Raw genomic sequence first — 18,286 nt, 5'->3', positions numbered from 1 at the left:
TTCTTACTATTTTTTTCCAAACCGAGTGGATTCATGTGAACCCACAAAACAGCGTTGGATCCGCCACTGCTTGACAGGTCATTCGCGGGAGCCGCCCGCCACCCAATGATATGTCGGCACGGTGGAGACAAATAGTACTAAGTGAAAACGACGTGTTGCCAATGACAGTCCATGAATCGTTGTACCAGATGATCTCCCACTAGCTTATCGAAGAGGAGACAAGAGGTACAGGTGAAAGCGACATCTAGCCAATCACACGCCGCGGATCCATATCTCCCTGAATCTCCACTAATAGTTGACACAGAAGAGACAAGATGGACGTCCTTAAAGCGACGTGTGGCCAATCAGAGCCCGCGGACACCCTCCCATCTCTGCGGACGAGAAGAAGATAACCCTATTTATGTATGAGGTGGGCCTTATATTTAAATTCGGCCCATTGCAATCTAAAACCCAAAGTATGAAGTACAAACTGATCAAACTTTAAACATTTTTTTACTATTTATTTATTTCCAAAGTATAAACTACAAACTGGTCAAACTTTAAACATTTTTTTGACAATTTATTTATTTATATTAAACGACTTTAACAATCTTTGTGTTTTTTTTAAAAACTTGTGTGTATTTGTTTTTTTTTTTTTTTTTTTTTTTTTTTTTTGTGACTTGTGTGTATGTGTGTGTGTATTTGTTTCTTCATTAAACGTAAGGTAATTGGATTTTATCACCCTTAACCATTGGCCGCTGCCACCCTCAACTGTTACTTTGACACACGCCACCCTCAACTTAACACTTAGTGTGTTCTGTCACCAGATCACTAACTTTTGATTTTGTTACTATACTTTTGGGGGGTGTCCTAAGATCCCTAGAACCTTCGTAAGATCCCATGACACCCCAAAAAGTATAGTTACATGATCAAAAGTTAGTGACCAGTTAACGACTTGGTGACAGAACACACTAAATATTAAATTGGGGGTGACAGTCGTCAAAGTGATAGTTGACGGTGACAGCGGCCAATAGCCAATAGCTGGGGGTGATAAAATTCAATAACCCTTAAACGTATGGTCTACTTTTGCATTTTATACATACAAGTATCATTTAAGTGTATTTAATCATATTTAACTTGTGTGTATGTTTATTTAACGTATGGTCTACTTTTGCATTTTATACATACAAGTATCATGTAAGTGTATTTAATCATATTTAACTTGTGTGTATGCTTGTGTGTATTTGTTTCTGCATTAAATATTAGGCTATAGGGTGTGGTCATGACCCTCCACATTAGCGCCATGTCACTCACTTTTAATCTATCATTCAAAACCAATACTCTAAGGGTGTGGTCATTACCCAAACCACTATTCTCTTATTTTAATTTATTTTTGTGAAAAAGGAAAAGGAAACATTGTAAAAGGAAAGGAGACCCATGGTTGTCATGGTTTAATCCATGCCAACCATGGTGGATGTGTCAAGAGAGTGATATAGCAATTCATTAATGGTCATACATGGCGATTGATGACCCAACCATACCCCCCACACCCTTTAGTTTTATTTAACGTATAGTCTACTTTTGCATTTTATACATACAAGTATCATTTAAGTGTATTTAATCATATTTTATTACATTACTACATTTATAATATACATAAAGTAATATAAATACAAAATCGTAATAACTAAATAATTATTACCTAATCATCAACCAAGCCCCTCCTATTAGACCATCTGTAATGGGGCTTTATATCACGCCTACCCCTCCCATAGCGCCCCATGGCGCCCCTGAACACCATTACGAGGGGCTCCATGCGCTGAAAATCCCTCTTCCTTGCCGAAATTTTCACTGCGTTTCCCATTCTTCCCCACTCACACACACATATATACATACATACATATATATATATAGGGGAAGGTTCAAATGAAAACCACTAGTTATTGTGAAAACTAATTAAAAAAAAGCCAAAAAAACATACAAAAAATTTTTTTTTTTAATTTTTTTTTGCAATCAAAATTTCGCAGGTTTTTTAATATAAAAAAAATTTCAAAAAAAAAAAAAAATTTTTGTGTAGTGCACATGTGTAATACTGCACATATGTATGTGTACTACACATGTGTATTATTACACATGTGCACTACACAATTTTTTTTTTTTTTTTTTTGAAAAAAAGTTTTTTTTTATATATAAAAACTAGTGATTTTTATAAAAAAAATTGAAAAAAAAAATTTTTTGTGTGTTTTTTAGGCTTTTTTTAGTTAGTTTTCGAGTTTTCACAATAAAAGTGGTTTTTATTTGAACCATCCCCTATATATATATATATATATATATATATATATATATATATATATATATAAAGCCCCATACATATATATCCCCATTACACAATCAAGTTACATAAAGCCCATCGCTTACGCGTTTCGGCACTTGTCGCATAACGCCTACAAGGGACTTTATGACTACACATGGCCTTACACCATTTTTGAGCATTTTTTGGTGTGAAAAAAGTGTGCTTACGTGTCAGTCATGTGGCAACACTTTCTTCTAAAACAAGCCCATAACACATAGTCTTATATAGAGAAAATTAAATTACGTTTTGATCATATGTTTAATCCATGATGTTTTTTCTATGTTCATACAATGGTGTTTCAATTGCATCGTGATTCAAGGCATGATGTTTTAAACATATGGAAATATAGTATTGTGATTCAAGTTATGGTGTTTTAACATCTGGAATAATTGTATTGTTATTCAAAATAGCAATACTGAAACACCATGACTTGAATAACAATACAGTCATTCTAGATATTAAAACACCATGACTATATTGCTATTCAAGTTGTGGTGTTTTTGGAATTTGTATAGTGTTTTATACATGCAAAATAACTCCTAAAAGCGGGTAACAATCATTTCAGAAAATTTATCTCCTAAAATAAATCCTAAAACGGTTACAATCTACTTTATAATTATATATTATATATATATTAAAAAGAGAATGTAATGAATAGTACTTTTAATATATTATATTATAATAACATATTATATATAGTTTTTTTAGTAGTTTTATTTAAGTTTGATAAGCTTGGTGTCAACCAGTACTTGTACTGAAATTACCGGTTCGTTATCGGTACATAAAGGTAAAAAACAACACCAGCCTGATACATAAAACGCCAAAAGTCGGCACCGGATTGATTTTGATAATTTTTAGTTCGAGAAATTTGGTACTGCTACCAAGTACCATTTGCTCAATTCAGCTACACCTTTCCTATTTTTAATTGATTATCCACAATATCTTTTAAATTTTTAAAAGATCATTATCAAAAACATATAACAAATCACGTAACCCATAATTCAATTTCGATTTAAAATTAAATTGGTTTTTTGAAGTTAATTATCTTATTACCTTTAATCCATAAAATTAAAAAAATGTCACATGTCATCTTTATAATATTTCTCACACTTCTCACAAACTTTACCATTTTTACTGGAACCTGAACCATGGTATATTATATAACTTACCTTATGATATATATTTATTACATTAATTAAAACGAAACTAAGGTGGTGTTTGTTTTTTAGAAAAAGTACTTCACAGCCTCTTTTGTTTTCTCCATGCAGACCACGCGCAGACGTAGAGGTCTACAGCCTGTTTGTTTTTTGGAAGAGGTTTCATTAAAAAACCTCTTCCCCATCACTTCCTCTTGTAGACAAGGCCCAACATCTTCATTCCTCTTCTCCAATCTTTCCTCTTTCAAAACACTGAACCCTAGCACCCATCTCCTCCTCTAGCGCACCTCACCTCCTCCGCCACCCCTTCCACCTCCGCCGCCCTGCACCTCCGCCACCCCCTCCACCTTCGTCGCCCTTCTCCTCCAGCCGATACCCACCTCCGTCGCCCCTCCATCCCAGCCGACACCTACCTCCGCCGCCCCTCCACTCCAGCCGACACCTCATCCAACGTCTTCTCCACCACTCAAAGGTTATGTGCTTTGAAGAAAGGTATGTATTGTGTCCTATAATTCCACTCTTTTTTTGCAGTTCCTTAAATTGAGGCAAATGAGGGTAGCCTAGGATTTTGACGGAAGTATGATCATGAAATATTTTTTTTTTCAGAATTTAGTTGGGTGTTTATTTGGGCCAAAATTGAAATAAATTGATAAAAAAGTGTTTTTACTCTTTAGTATATGTTGGTGTGATCTTTCTGCAAATGGGATTGTGTATATGAGGATAATGATGATGAGTTTGAGAACAATGTTTGAATGTTTAGAACAACGGTAGTATAGTGATCACCAACTATTTGATAAAATGCACACCAGTTGTTCGACGATTTGTTTGCTAATTGATTGCTGAATTTGCTGCTATTGAAGATAATTTGTTAATTTTGGTGTTACGCATGTATGTTATGTTGTTTAATTATGATATTCATCGTGTTAAAATGGTAATTAGAATTTGTATGATGTTCAGCAGCTTGCAGAGGTTTAAAAACAAACAGTCTTCTTCTGGCAGACTGAAAAGGTTTGGTCCACATCTTCTGCTACAGATGTCTGCAGATGTGGTCCGCATACTGTAGATATTTTACCTATGAAAAAACAAACAACACCTAAATCACACATGATTAACATAATCAATTATATTCTTGCAATTATTTGAAAGGATTTGGTGAAGTAGATCTACATATATTTAATGCATCATTCACTCATTCATGATATATCTGGATCTATGGATATGCTGGAGATCGAAAGCAATGGGTTAAGATCATTAAAGGTGGATTCCATGTGGTCCGAGTCATATTAATTAGATGATAGCGAGTTCAATCTTTTATATAATTAGTAATCATTAAATAAGAAATTGTTAATTATACATATTTTAGAAACTTAACTAGTGCGCTTTTATGGAAGATTACATATCATTTATTTTAATTCTAATTTATAAAATAATTGACACGTACAACTGTACAAGAGTTAGTTAATGTGGCATGTCATGTTAACAACCACATAGAAATGTATGCTATGTAATTTTCTTGTGACAGTTTTATGAAAACTACATATAATTTTTTAAATTTTGTTTTAGTTATTATAAGTTTATATATATATGATAAAAATCTGAAAGTATTTTAATTTTTGAAAAGTAAAAAAAAATAATTTTTTTTATCTATCTTCTGCAAAACATTACAAAACATATCATGGTTCTTGACCAATTTTGAGTTGAGTGATTTTTTTTTAAATTGTGTAATAACCATCAATTGTTAGTTATACTTGATTTCAACCACCATTTAAATTCACTTTGGTTGAGTTTAGTGGCAAAAACTGTGATCATTGGAAAAGACGGTAATTTTGAGCTAAAATTAACCTAAATTAGCAAAATGGAATTATTAACTAAGTTGGTCAACATTGGATTAAATTGATCTATACTTTAAGTTCTAATTTATAGACTATTATGTTTTTTTAACGACGAATTTCTTGCTTCTTATGAGACTTGAACCCAAGACCTCACACTTAAGTGTTTTAAAAGGATTTGTTTTGCCACTGACGAAACAAACATACATATGAGAGGTTATCATTTTCATTGAAGACTAACGAAACAAACATGTTTGGTTGATTTGAAATTGTGTAATTTGAGCTAACATCTCGCCTTAGTTGTTTGAACATGTTCAAACTCATTTTAGTATGAGTTTAGGTAATTCAAGTTTAATTGGTCATGTAAACGATGGAATAGGCCGTGTGAACTGTGACATGTATCATAAGGTTACTTAGTTGCAATTTCTGCTTAAAGAAGCGTATCAATAAGATTCAGAACAATTAGGTGTTCAAGCTATATTGGGTAAATAACTAAATATTAGTTAATTGGAAGCTTTAATTGTTAAAGTAAGAACCGACATCAAAGTTTTCTTTTTAAGGACTAATGTGTTGTTTTAGTTGTCCAATTTTTGTAGATTTCAAGCAAGTTATGAGGGAGATTCAAATCAAACAGGAAGCGTTAGGAGTACATGACATACTGAAAATGTTACGACTCAGGGGATCTAAGAGTGATTTAGCGGCTCATTAGTACTTGGATGTCGAACATGACACTCTTCTCTTGAATGCCGTTGACCAAAGCTTCAACCGAGAGAGTCTAAAGTTCACTACATCACCCTTTCGTTGGTGCACTCTTTCAAGAATACATGGGTTGGGTAATCACTAGTGCATCGTCTTTTCATCAGTGATAGAGCCAACAATCAAGATCTCCTTTTCAGGACCCACTCATGGAGTCATACCCATGGATCCTTATTTCTCTTAGTCGTGTCAATGCTACTTCTTTATAGGGATGACCACTTTTGATCAATATGCTGCCTTTTTTATACGAATAGTCTTGTCATCTGTCTCCTTCAACCTTAGCTCGAAAGGTGAGTTTCGTCTTTTGTAAAGGAGCCCCTCAATTGTTCTTGCGAGTCCTCTAGCTCATGGGTGGGCTTGACCTAGTTTAATAAACTCTAACAATAGTCTTTTAAACAAGGCAAATTAGATTTGAATAATTTAAATTGTTACAAATTGTCTAATAATTAACACATACCGATAATTTAACAAATGATGCTATAAACTTTCACTTCCGTTGCCAAGTGCAATCTGACTCGCATAATCATCATATATCTACATATGATTACCACTCGGTTTCAGTCACCCAGTTGATTACGAGCGGAATGAAGAAATATACATTCTTTGTGAGTGACATCAAGTGGAAATTTAGTGTAGATATATGATGATTGTATACGTGAGACAGTGGCGAAGTTAGCCCAAAAATTCAGGGGTATCCCAATTTTTTTTAGTGGATTAGAGATATCCTTTGTATAAAAAGATAAAAATTTTACACTACGTAGACGAAGTTGAAGGGTATTTTTACACTATGAAAAGGGAGTTGAGGGGTAGCCCGGCTACCCCTCCTTGTACATTGATTCCGCCACTGACGTGAGATTACCCTTGACAACAAAAGTGAAAGATACATCCGGTTAAAGTTGTAAGTATGTATTACCATTAACCAATAACTCATAATTTAGATAATCAAAATCAAATTTACATTTTAATTATTTGTACAATGTTTTATAGCTAGTGACATGTCTTGAATTTTTCTTATCTAAGACTTTAAATATAAGCTAAAAATAAAAATTTACCATAGCTTTATCATATTACTTTTATTAATTAAGATATTGTTAAAAAGAAGGTTATAAACTCGTATGCATTTTGATTGATTTGCTTCATCCTTTGAGAAGATATGTAAAAACGTTACCACATGCTTTTGATATAATTCAAATTCAATAATTAGTGACAAGTCCACATCTACTATGGCCGAAATGGTATGAATTATTATAGCTAAGAAACATGCACGTATTTATGTTTAGCCATTGACGTTCTCTTACATTTTTGTCCATTTCATCAATATTTAAAATAATATTACTAAATGCCGACATTTTGTTTTGAAACTATACTAGTGATTAGTCCCGCACGTTGCGGCTGGCGGGAACTCGCTTGGTGCATTCGTAATCACAAATGAAAGAAGAACCATGGGACGGCGGGCGGGAACTTGCTTGGTGCATTCGCAATCACAATTGAAAGAAAAACGTTGGGACGACACTGGCATTCACAATCACAAATGAAAGAAAAACGTTGGGACGACATGGGTATTCGATTGGCATCAATCCTCAGTTCGATATCTACAAACACGTTCAACACTAATAAATTCCAATATCCATACTTTTTATCATTTGTCTCAAATTTTAATTTTAATTTTGAACATTTATATAAGAACTACATAGAATTGCAGCAATGAAAACACCCTGCATCCGTGCATTGTTTAGGAAATATTATTAATTATTATATAAAAGTAAGTAAAATTACCAAATTGTTTGTTAGTAATATGTTTGATTAATTTCACATTATTTAACCATGTAATGTATTTTTACCAAGTCTTTTTTTGAACGATCAACGAATTCTCCAAATAGGTTACTGACGAAATTCATCACATCGAGATACACTCGCCTTCCAAACTAAAGAAAACCCTCACATAAGGCCGTGTATTTTTACCAAGTCATTTACATGTACCTAATTTTAAAAGATGATATTTTGATGTAAATGAAACATGTAAGATGGTGACGTAACATCGGTTTCATTGAATGGTGTTTGAGTCTGTGGGTGAACGTATTTTTTGGTTAAAATACAATTACTTTTTAGTTAATATAATAACTATATTATTAACTAAAACAAAAGTTCATGAAAAGGGTAATTTTTATTATGTTCTTATGGTCATGTAAGAAAACTTTTACACGTATAGTCATAAAATACGTGATCGTGAACCCTCCTTGCAACTTCTAAATTTCATTGTTGCTTTGATTTTTTTTTTTTTTTTTTTTTTTTTGACGCCACACATTTCGTTCCATGACTCTTAACCTAAGAAAGCAAATAACTAATGTCGCAAGATTTGTAACACTGTCACAACCATATTCGACACCATTGGTTAATGTTTTATTTGACTAGTATGCCCAAAAATGTGTATCAACTTCTTACAAATCCTAACCCTAAGGTGGTCGTTGAAGAAAGTCGTGTAGAAATAGAGACATAGAGGGGCAGGTAGATTGGATGAGTGGCGGTTGAGGGTTGCAAAAGAAAAGGTAACCGGAGAGAAAAGGGTAAAGGTCGAAGACTAGCCATCGGAGGATGTACGTGGTAAACAAATTAGAGAGAAGACGAAGAGAGAAGGGACTTGAGTAGGGTTTTACCTTTTTAATCATCTAAAAAAGAAAAACTTAACATAAAGTTTTAACAATAGTGTCACAATCCAATCGTGTTACAATTAACTGAAATTAAAATAATGATATAATTTCAGAAAAGTTTAGACAAACGTTAGAAAAGTCTAAAAGGAAATTTTAAAGATTTGTAGGGTATCTAAAAGTTACAAACCACTTGCAAAAGTTGAAATTTGTAACACCTAAAATAAGTAATAAAATCATCACACCAAAAAAGATCTGATAAGTCTTTTATGTAATATGTATAAACCCGTAAACTGATAATACACACGTAAACAACACAGAGTTACGCAATCTCCATACAAATATAATACTGTAATTAAGCTACCAAAATTGTTATATATAATAATTTCCGGAAACTTGAGTTTTAAGGTAGAACCCCCCCCCCCCCCCCCCCTTTCTCATGTGCTGAAAATTCCTCCACCTCGCGACCATTTTCACGGCTTTGACATTCTTCCCCACTCACACACACATATATACATACATATATATAAAGCCTCATACATATATATCCCCACTACACACTCAAGTTATATAAAGCCACATAAAATCGCTCACTGACGCGTTTCGCCACTTATCGTATAGCACCCATAAAAAACTTTATTACTACACGTGCCCTAACCAGTAGCAAAAGTAGAAATTTGTAACAAGCAAAAGAAGTAACAAAATCATCACACCAAAAAAGATAAGATAAGCCTTTTCAGAGTTTTATGTAGTAAATGTAAAAAACCGTAAAGTGATGATACATACATAGTTACATACGTAAACATTACACAGTTACACAATCTCCTTCCACTTCGCCGGAAAACTTTTTCCGATCAGAAACAACAACCAAAACAACTATAGAACTTTCATCCATCCACATGCAACATTAACTAACATCATTATGAACAAGCTTTCAGAGGCTTTCCACACAAGCAATCGTTATACATAAACGACGTCGCTTCCAAGTGCTCGAACCACTCGGCTGCCGGAATCGCACCGCACAGATGATTATGACTCAGATCCAGATGACCGATAAACGACGCTGACGATATCGATTTCGGAATCGATCCTTTCAGCTTATTATACGACAGATCCATCACCATAAAGTAAGATCTCGAATCGAAAACATCAGGTATGTTTCCTTCAATCGCGTTTCTACTCAAATTCAATATACTTATTCGCGAATTTATCAACGTTGCCGGAAGTTTACCGGAAATTAAGTTTCCGTCTAGGTTTAGTGTTCCTAATACTGACATTTTTCCGAGCGAGTCAGGAATCGGTCCGGTGAGTCGGTTTAACGATAGATCTAGATCTGAGAGACGGTAGATGTAGGAGATTGTTTCCGGTATCGGACCGTAGATCCGATTGCCGCTGAGTAAACAACGGCTCATCATTCGAAGCTTCCCAAAGTTTCGTGGAATCGTTCCGGAAATCATGTTGTTTCTCAGATCTAGATGCTTTAACGATGATAGATCGGCTAACGATCGAGGAATTCTACCGGTAAGTTTGTTATCGGCGAGGTTGAGAACCGTTAACCGGCGGAGTTTGCCGATGTTGAACGGAATCTCGCCGGAGATTTGGTTTCCGATGAGATCTAGAATACGTAGGGACGGGAGAGAAGAGATGCAGGGAGGGATAATACCGGAAATGCCCTTCCAATCCGCGATAATTACGCTGGAGAGTCTCTCCAGTTTGCAAATAGCTGGAGAGATTGAACCGGTCATGTAACCGGTTCGGTGAGCTTTTTGGAAGATAGGGTCTTCGGACTCTCCGCGGAGGTTTATGTCTGCGACTCGCTTGGTTAGCGAGTCGCAGGTGATGCCATACCATTTGTTGCAACAATCGGTTCCAGTCCATGATTTGAAGATGCCTAAGTTTGGCTCGTGTAAACCGGCTTTGAATGCCAGTAATGCTGCCCGATCTGAGGGCGGGCAGGCGTTTACTGGCATGGTGACAGAGAATGATATCGCCATGCCGATTAACCAAACGAGGGTACTCATTTTACTACAAGTGTTTTTAAGTCTTGCACGAAAGACTCACTCATGTATACCTCTATATATGCATGATTTGATTGGTTTCCTTTGTGTAAAAACGACAAGGTACGTGCATGTGGGGTGATGTTATGAGAGTTGCATGTTGAGTGGATTTATGTATAAAATATCGATTTTAAAAAAGGGAAAAAAGTAAAGGGAAGAAACAAACAAATCTATTTTCTGTAGATGGTGACAAATAAGAAAAGTAAAAAATTGGGCATATATCGCATAATTATTTTAAGTAATATTTATTGCAGGATTATCAGGCACAAAAAAAAAGTATGTTTTCCTTACAATAATATCAAAAAAAAAAAATAATAATAACTTCCATTTTCGTACTTGTGGTTTGTTTACTTTTATCATTTTAGGCCAATTTTAAAAAATGCATCAGTTTTCACCCTGACATACCGGAGACGTGTCACTTCAGTTCAAAAATTAAAGTCCAGTTAAGTAAGACAGGTTAAATAAAGGGTATTATTGTCAATTCATATATCTTTTATTTTCACCTTATTTTATGAATTGACAATAATACCCTTCATTTAACATGTTTGACTTAACTTGGTTTTAATTTTTGGACTGAAGTAGCACTAGTATGTTAGGGAGGAAACTGGTGCATTTTTAAAAATTGGTCTGAAATGACAAAAGTAAACAAACCACAGGGACGAAAATAACAGTTAACTAAAAAAAAGTAAATGCGTTTAACACACACAACCCACCCAAAACGTTGGTCCTCCCTTTCCTTATCGAGGAATGCAGGTAAGAGTTTGCATATTTAGAATTTACTGGGTATGGTTGTTGTTCACACATAAATAACTGTTGTTGCAGACGGAAACCACAATATGAACAACTAGTGGACTATTCATACCATCTAATACATAACCAATTTTAAATACAGAATCGTAAAAATTAATATAAATGTTATACATATCACATGATTTGTCATGCTAAAGATCAAGATACTTGTAATACGTAACCAATACGAAACAACGTCGGTACTGATATGAGTGCTATTGGAACCAATATCGATATTTGGTTTTCGATCAATGTTAAACGTGTGTCGATATCCTTCTGATTGTATCACAACTTTATTTTTCTTGGTTTTAACTTTCGGTTGTTATAGCGAGTGTCGTTAACGTAACAAACCGAATCGATACCAACCAAATTCCCGTATTCGTATTTATGATCTTCAATCGAAGTAAAACACGTGCCGGTATACGTTTGAACTAGTCTCTTTCGCTTGTTAACGAATGAATCTGTGAGTGACTAAAGGACCGTTGTGCAACTAGTTCTTGCTTAAAAATATGTATATTTAATAGAGTTAATTGCCCGGATGGTCCCTGTGATTTCACATTTTTTTACGTTTAGTCCCCACCTTTTGAAAATAGCATGTATGCTCCCTATGGTTTGTTATTTTGTTACTCGGATAGTCCCCTGAGTAGATGTTAGTTAGTTTGGAAATAGCAGGTATACTCCCTATGGTTTGTCATTTTGTTACTCGGATAGTCCCTTGAGTAAATGTCAGGGGACTATCCGAGTAACAAAATGACAAACCATAGGGAGCATACCTGCTATTTCCAAAAGGTGGAGACTAAACGTGAAACCACAGGGACCATCCGGGCAATTAACTCTATTTAATATGATAACTTAAAAAAAGATAAACATGATACTTTTTTTCAATTTAAGAAAAATATGATAAATTATATCTATCGCTTTACTTGCGGTATCTATCAAATGGCCATGCATATTATTGTTATGGATTGGATATCTGCCGGTGCTTAATGTGCCTGCCACATTCAAAGAATAAGGAAACAACCCTACTACTATTTAACCTAAAGTCTTGATGTCCGTGATAGAAATAGGCCCACATCAGTATTCATTTCAAAATTCGCTTGAAAAATCAATATTATTTAAAATACTTTTAGTTTTATAAACACCTAACCTTTTTTAATCTAAATCCTATACTAAACTACACCTTATAAGAACTAAACATTTTGTTTAAACAGAAAATTCTCATTACACACCAAAATTTACATACAGACAGATTCTAGCATGTAACTAGGCTGACATATTACATGCCCCCCGTTTTCGTTCACCCGACTACATATTAACATCAGAACAGAACCATCTTCGAGAATTCTTAAAACAAATTAGGCCTCGGGCGGCAAAAAAAGTTGGGCCCAAAATTGTGGTTAAAGATAAATGAATTAGAAAAATTAAAGAGTAAACTGCAATTTTACCCCTTGGGGTTTACGCCAATTGGCACTCTTCCCCCCCCCAACGAAATAATTGCAATTTTACCCCCCCCCCAACGTTTGGTGTTATGTTGCAAGTTTACCCCCTGGCTTCAACTTTGCTTAACGGTCAACAAAACAATGCGAGGGTCAAAGGGTAAATATGTAATTTTACCTTAATAGTACCTTATATATTAGTATTACCCCTTAATATTAGTTTCACTCTCAATCTTACCCCCTAAGATTCATCACTCCCCCACTCCTTAATCATCATCTTCATCAGTTCAACCTGAACCCATCTGCTTTCTTCCAATCTGCAAATTCTAAACCATACGAAAACACTCCCAACAAACTTCATCTCTATGTGCACAATCCACACACATAACTTCAATTTCCTCAATCTTGTCCTCTAACCCATATCTATCCTCTTTGTTCTTTCAATTCGCATGCAAATGACACTTGTTTCGGTTCAAAATGAACAATTAGGGCAGAATATGAACAATCCTCTGATGAACACAATTAAACTCGTCGTTTCTGTATCATCGCCGTCTCTCACTATTTTTGCCCTAATTTCATAACCTTTTTGGGTTTCAGAGTCAGAGACTTCATCCTGATTCCATCAAACGATCAACTGATCCTTTGTGTTTATGAATACGTATCTTAATTTACTGATTTTGCTTCAGGATATATAGTTAAGCAACTAGTCCTTTATGTTTATGGAAGGATAAGTTGTTTTCTTATTTCAATTTTGGGAATTAGGGTTTTAGTTAAGCAAATCAGTGCGAGTCTATTGCAAATCAGTGCGAGTCTATTGTGTTTCAATTTTGGGAATTAGGGTTTTAGTTAAGCAACTGATCCTTTGTGTTATCTGCAAGTGAACTCGTTTGTGAGGAGAAGGCTAAGTCTGCTATGCGGTGGAGACTATACTGGGGAAGGCATCAGGTTTGCCAGTTCAAATTTGTTTTACATTCATAAGTCTGCAAGTGAATTTGTAATTTTTTTTTTCAAGTTTACTAATATGATTTGCATTTTATATTATTATTCAATTAGTTGAAGATAATGTGAAGGAACTTCAGCGTAAGAGGCACTCAGCAAATCCTGATGTTTCATTTAAAGGGAGGGTTAGGAAAGCTACAAAACGGGAACCTGCAAGTGAGGATGAGAGCGATGAAAGTCAGAATGTGAAACTCCAAGTGACGATGTCACTGCTGAAGAGTCAGACTGCATAGTAGTGGAGGTGGTGGTTGGTGGGGGAGATGGTGGTGGTGGTGATAGGTGGTGGTAGTGGTGGTTCATGGTGGTGGTGGAGGGCTTATGAGAGAGGGGGTAATATTGCATAGTAGAACAAACCATAAGGGGTAATATGAAAGGGTAACATAGTCATTTCACAATCTATTTAACAGATCTGTTAACTTATTTGACGGCAGGGGATAAACTTGCGACATAACACCAAACGTTGGGGGGGGGGGGGGTAAAATTGCAATTATTTCGTTAGGGGGGTAAGAGTGCCAATTGGCCTAAACCCTAGGGGGTAAAATTGCAGTTTACTCAAAATTAAATCTTGGTGGTAAAGCCAAGACTTAAACTTGAGACCTTTACACTATTTTGAGATGGTTTTCCCACTCCACTACCAACACTTTTTTGAATAATGGATAGATGCATATATTAAATATATAATTTAGTATATATATAAAAGCTTATAAAACCTTTCGGGCCCTTTGAAAATTTGGGCATCGGGCGACGGCACGGGTTGGCCAGCCCAAGAGCCGGCACTGCATCAAAAAGAAAAAGAAATCCAGCTCTCCAAAGTCATGTTTTATCGCCTAACTCGACTCTTCACCCACAGGAAGGCCGTAGACCAGATATCTCCCAGCATACGGCCCATATGACATCGCTTCCCCAAGAAAATCAATTCATTACGGCTCTTCCGAATTACCTAGCTGGTTGTGAGGTCGATTACTTGAATCGCCTTTTGCTTGTTCCGGTTCACACCATGAATTTTATGAATTGATATGAGGTCTTTAAAGGAGAATGCAAAAACCTGTGGAATATTACATCAATTGCTAACTTTATTCTAGATCATAGACGCAAGCTAACATGATAATAATAAATGCCTCGAGGGTTCCTTGCTATCTCCACACAATCGGCATGAAGTTGCGCCTCGGTACATCTTCCTCCTGCTGAGCCCAACAAGATTCGGAAGTCGGTCTTGCTCGGCACACCACCCAAAAACACTGACTTCTTTTCGCACCCATTTCAACCACGAAAACAGATAAAATGGTACCGCTAAGCTGGCCATAATTTTCCTACACGACCCCACAGTAAAATTGTCCGCCTTATCTTGGTCCCAACCACACTTATCTTGGCTAGAATTTAATCTCACATTTACCAAGAGATTGTTTAGTGGGCAGCCGCTTCCATTCGCCCATCCAGCCAAGCACCGTGAATCTAGATTACACTAGCACACACTTTTCGGGCTCTAAAATGTAGAGGGACGGGAAAAGATCTTTTAGGGATTGATTTTCGACCCATTTATCAAGCCAAAAACCTTATATTATCACCATTCCCCATCTTCTCTGTTATAAGATTAGAGAAGGTTATATTCAAAATCCCAAGCTCCTTATCAGCCCTGCATAAGTTATTCCATACCCAGGCTATCCCCGCCCTCACCAGGACATAGGACCAAGCTCGCGGTTGGGAGTAAATGGCCAAGATGACTCTCTTCAAAAGACTCATATCCTCTACCTTAAACATCCACCATCACTTCATTAGTAAGCTCACATTCATGTCTCGAAGGGACCCAAGACCGATCCCACCTTTATCACGTGGTCAGATCACCCTTTTTCAACAAACCCAAATCATTTACACTTGTTTCGTCCCTACCTCAAAAGAATCTTCTTCTAATTGTTTTTAAAGAGTCCAACACACAAGTGTGAGCTTTGTACAATGAAAAGAAGTATAAAGGTAAGCTATCAAGCACCGATTTAAACAAAGTTATTCGTCCCCATATAGACAAAGTAGACGCTTTCCATTTAGAGAGCCGATTTTATTATTACTTCAACTACTCCATTCTAGTTCCATGCTTGATTCATGTTCGCCCCAACATATAGACCAAGGTACTTGCGTGGGAGAGTTCCTAAGTTGCAAAAAAATTGAATTTGCAACATCTTCCACCACCCACGTTTCCACCCCAATACCAATTAGGCTGGATTTTTGGTGACTTATTTTGAGGCATGAGAAAAGATGGAAGCACCTCATGATCCTTGCTATATTTCGGATGTTACTTTCCTTCTCTCCCTAAAAAACACAACATCATCTGCATACATTAGATGTGATAGTAACCAACTGGGGTAGCCCAGTTGGCCACCGACACCCACCTCTTCCCAGAGGTACCGGGTTCGAATCTTGGGAGTGGCATATGTCGCCCAGGGTAAAAACTCGGCAAGGGGAATTCACCGTGGAGCTAGCTTGGTCGGGTAGCGGCTCCCGGAGTGGGATCACTCCGGCGGTTGGGAGGACCGTGCACTATCCCCCTACATTAGATGTGATAGTTAGGTTTGCCATTAGGTAAGTTAATACCTTTTATCAGTCCCAATGTACTCGCCTTTATCATAAACCCGGTGTGTGCTTCCATTGCAATAACAAAAATGAATGGTGATAACTGATCCCCTTGCCTAACTCGTCGATGGCATTGAAACTCAAGTATGGGGGACCCGTTAATTAAAATCGAAGCCCTAGACGACTCCAAAATTCCCCACACCCACTTCCTCCATAAAGTTAGGAGCCCCATTTGACATTAACACATTATCAATAAAGTCCCAACTTATTGAGTTGTAGGCCTTTTCTATATCAATTGTAAAGATAGAAGCTTGTTTCTTAGACTTTTAAATCCACGACAATGCTTCATTCAAGATAAAGGGCCCATCCAAAATGTTGCGATTAGATAAAAAACCAGAGTGGCAAGTACTTTGGAAATCAATTTAGAAATGCACTTGATTAAACTAATCAGGCGGAATCATTAAAAGAAAATGGGTCCGTACCTTTGGGAATATGGGCAAGAAAGTAAGACCCACACACCCTATCAATCGTGCGATCCGTATAGAACCTCTCCATGACCCGTACGAAATCGTCTTTTAAGAGCTCCCAAAATTTCTTGATAAAGCGAAAATTAAACTCGTCAGGACCCGGGAGGGGCTACCGTACTCACAAATTGCGTCTTTGATTTCTTGCAAAGATAAAGGAATGATGAAAGCATTTGCTTCCATCACTGACAATTTCTTCAAGTTCGAACAAACAAAACTCAGGCGCTTTTGCATAGGCTCCCTAAATTTATAGGCGGAAAGTTTCCTAGCCTCCATTTTAATTTTACTTGGATCCGTACACCACAACCCATTTACCATAACCCCGTTTAATCTGTTACTCACGACATTGTGGTTGACAATACCGTGAAAGAATGAAAAAGTTTTCTTCCCCCTCCACTGCCCATTCACCCTCGGCTTTTGCTTTAAAGCTTTTACCAAAACAATTTCCATTTCATCTACCGATTTCCTACTTGATGACGGGGGTAGCCCAGAACCAAAATAAATGACTTTAATGCATGAATGCCCAAAAGGCAAAATGGTTCAAAGGTTAAAAATCTGGGGAACCGAAATAAAGTAAGGCAGTGTGAGAATAGTAAATGGTCACATCTCCACCAACTCGCCAGCCGCAAAAGCAATGCAGGTCCAACAGAACACACTCTATTATCCAGGGGTCAAAAGGCTTTAACCCCCGAAAGGGTAAGCCCCTCACTGCAAGCAAGGTCGCTAGTCAAATGAATCCTTCTTTGAGAGATGTCTTCTCCTATAAATTCAGCACTTCATTTCATTAAACAGACATTCCTGGCCAGCCCTGATTACTAAGATCTCTGGTCATTCACATTGAGTTCTTGTTTCAAGCAAGTCACTCTCTTTCACGTCTAACATACACATTCCTTTTGCTACTTCATCCGAATCTGAATGAACTTCAGAGGAGGATCTTTAGCAAACAACTAAAACAAACTAGTGAACCTCCTTCCACGTCTTGCAAACGTGGGGAGACCCCACGACCTGCGTTAGGCAAAGTTGAACCCTTCAACCCTTTTGCCTAACCAACCAAGCTACTATCTTTGGTCTAATATTTGTTGCATCAACAAGTTGGCGCCCACCGTGGGGCTACGCCAGTATTTTTCTCCAAAAAGACCTAGTAGTGTAGTTCCATTCTCTTGAAATTACCATGTCCGAAAGTGGATCTCCCGGGGAAGT

General features: G+C 36.5%; 1 protein-coding gene and 1 long non-coding RNA gene across 2 annotated transcripts; one reads left to right on the top strand and one right to left on the bottom strand.

Annotated features, from left to right (window-relative positions):
* The first annotated feature begins 3,703 nt into the window (after window positions 1–3,703).
* Window positions 3,704–7,780, top strand: LOC118485685. The gene is made up of 3 exons (XR_004877509.1): window positions 3,704–3,981; window positions 5,898–6,364; window positions 7,445–7,780. It is a non-coding gene; the product is annotated as an uncharacterized LOC118485685 (long non-coding RNA).
* A 1,659-nt stretch (window positions 7,781–9,439) lies between these two features.
* Window positions 9,440–10,850, bottom strand: LOC110898636 (DNA damage-repair/toleration protein DRT100). Its single transcript, XM_022145450.2, has one exon. The coding sequence runs from the start codon at window positions 10,738–10,740 to the stop codon at window positions 9,640–9,642; it is 1,101 nt and encodes a 366-aa protein (XP_022001142.1). The 5' UTR covers window positions 10,741–10,850; the 3' UTR covers window positions 9,440–9,639.
* Window positions 10,851–18,286: the final 7,436 nt, after the last annotated feature.

The sequence above is a fragment of the Helianthus annuus genome, chromosome 13, assembly GCF_002127325.2.
Source record: "Helianthus annuus cultivar XRQ/B chromosome 13, HanXRQr2.0-SUNRISE, whole genome shotgun sequence".
Lineage (NCBI taxonomy): Eukaryota > Viridiplantae > Streptophyta > Magnoliopsida > Asterales > Asteraceae > Helianthus > Helianthus annuus.
This window is presented reverse-complemented; position numbering and strand designations above follow the sequence as displayed.

Excerpts from the sequence above, each read along its gene's own strand:
- LOC110898636 (XM_022145450.2), bottom strand. The coding sequence starts at position 10,740 with ATGAGTACCCTCGTTTGGTTAATCGGCATGGCGATATCATTCTCTGTC.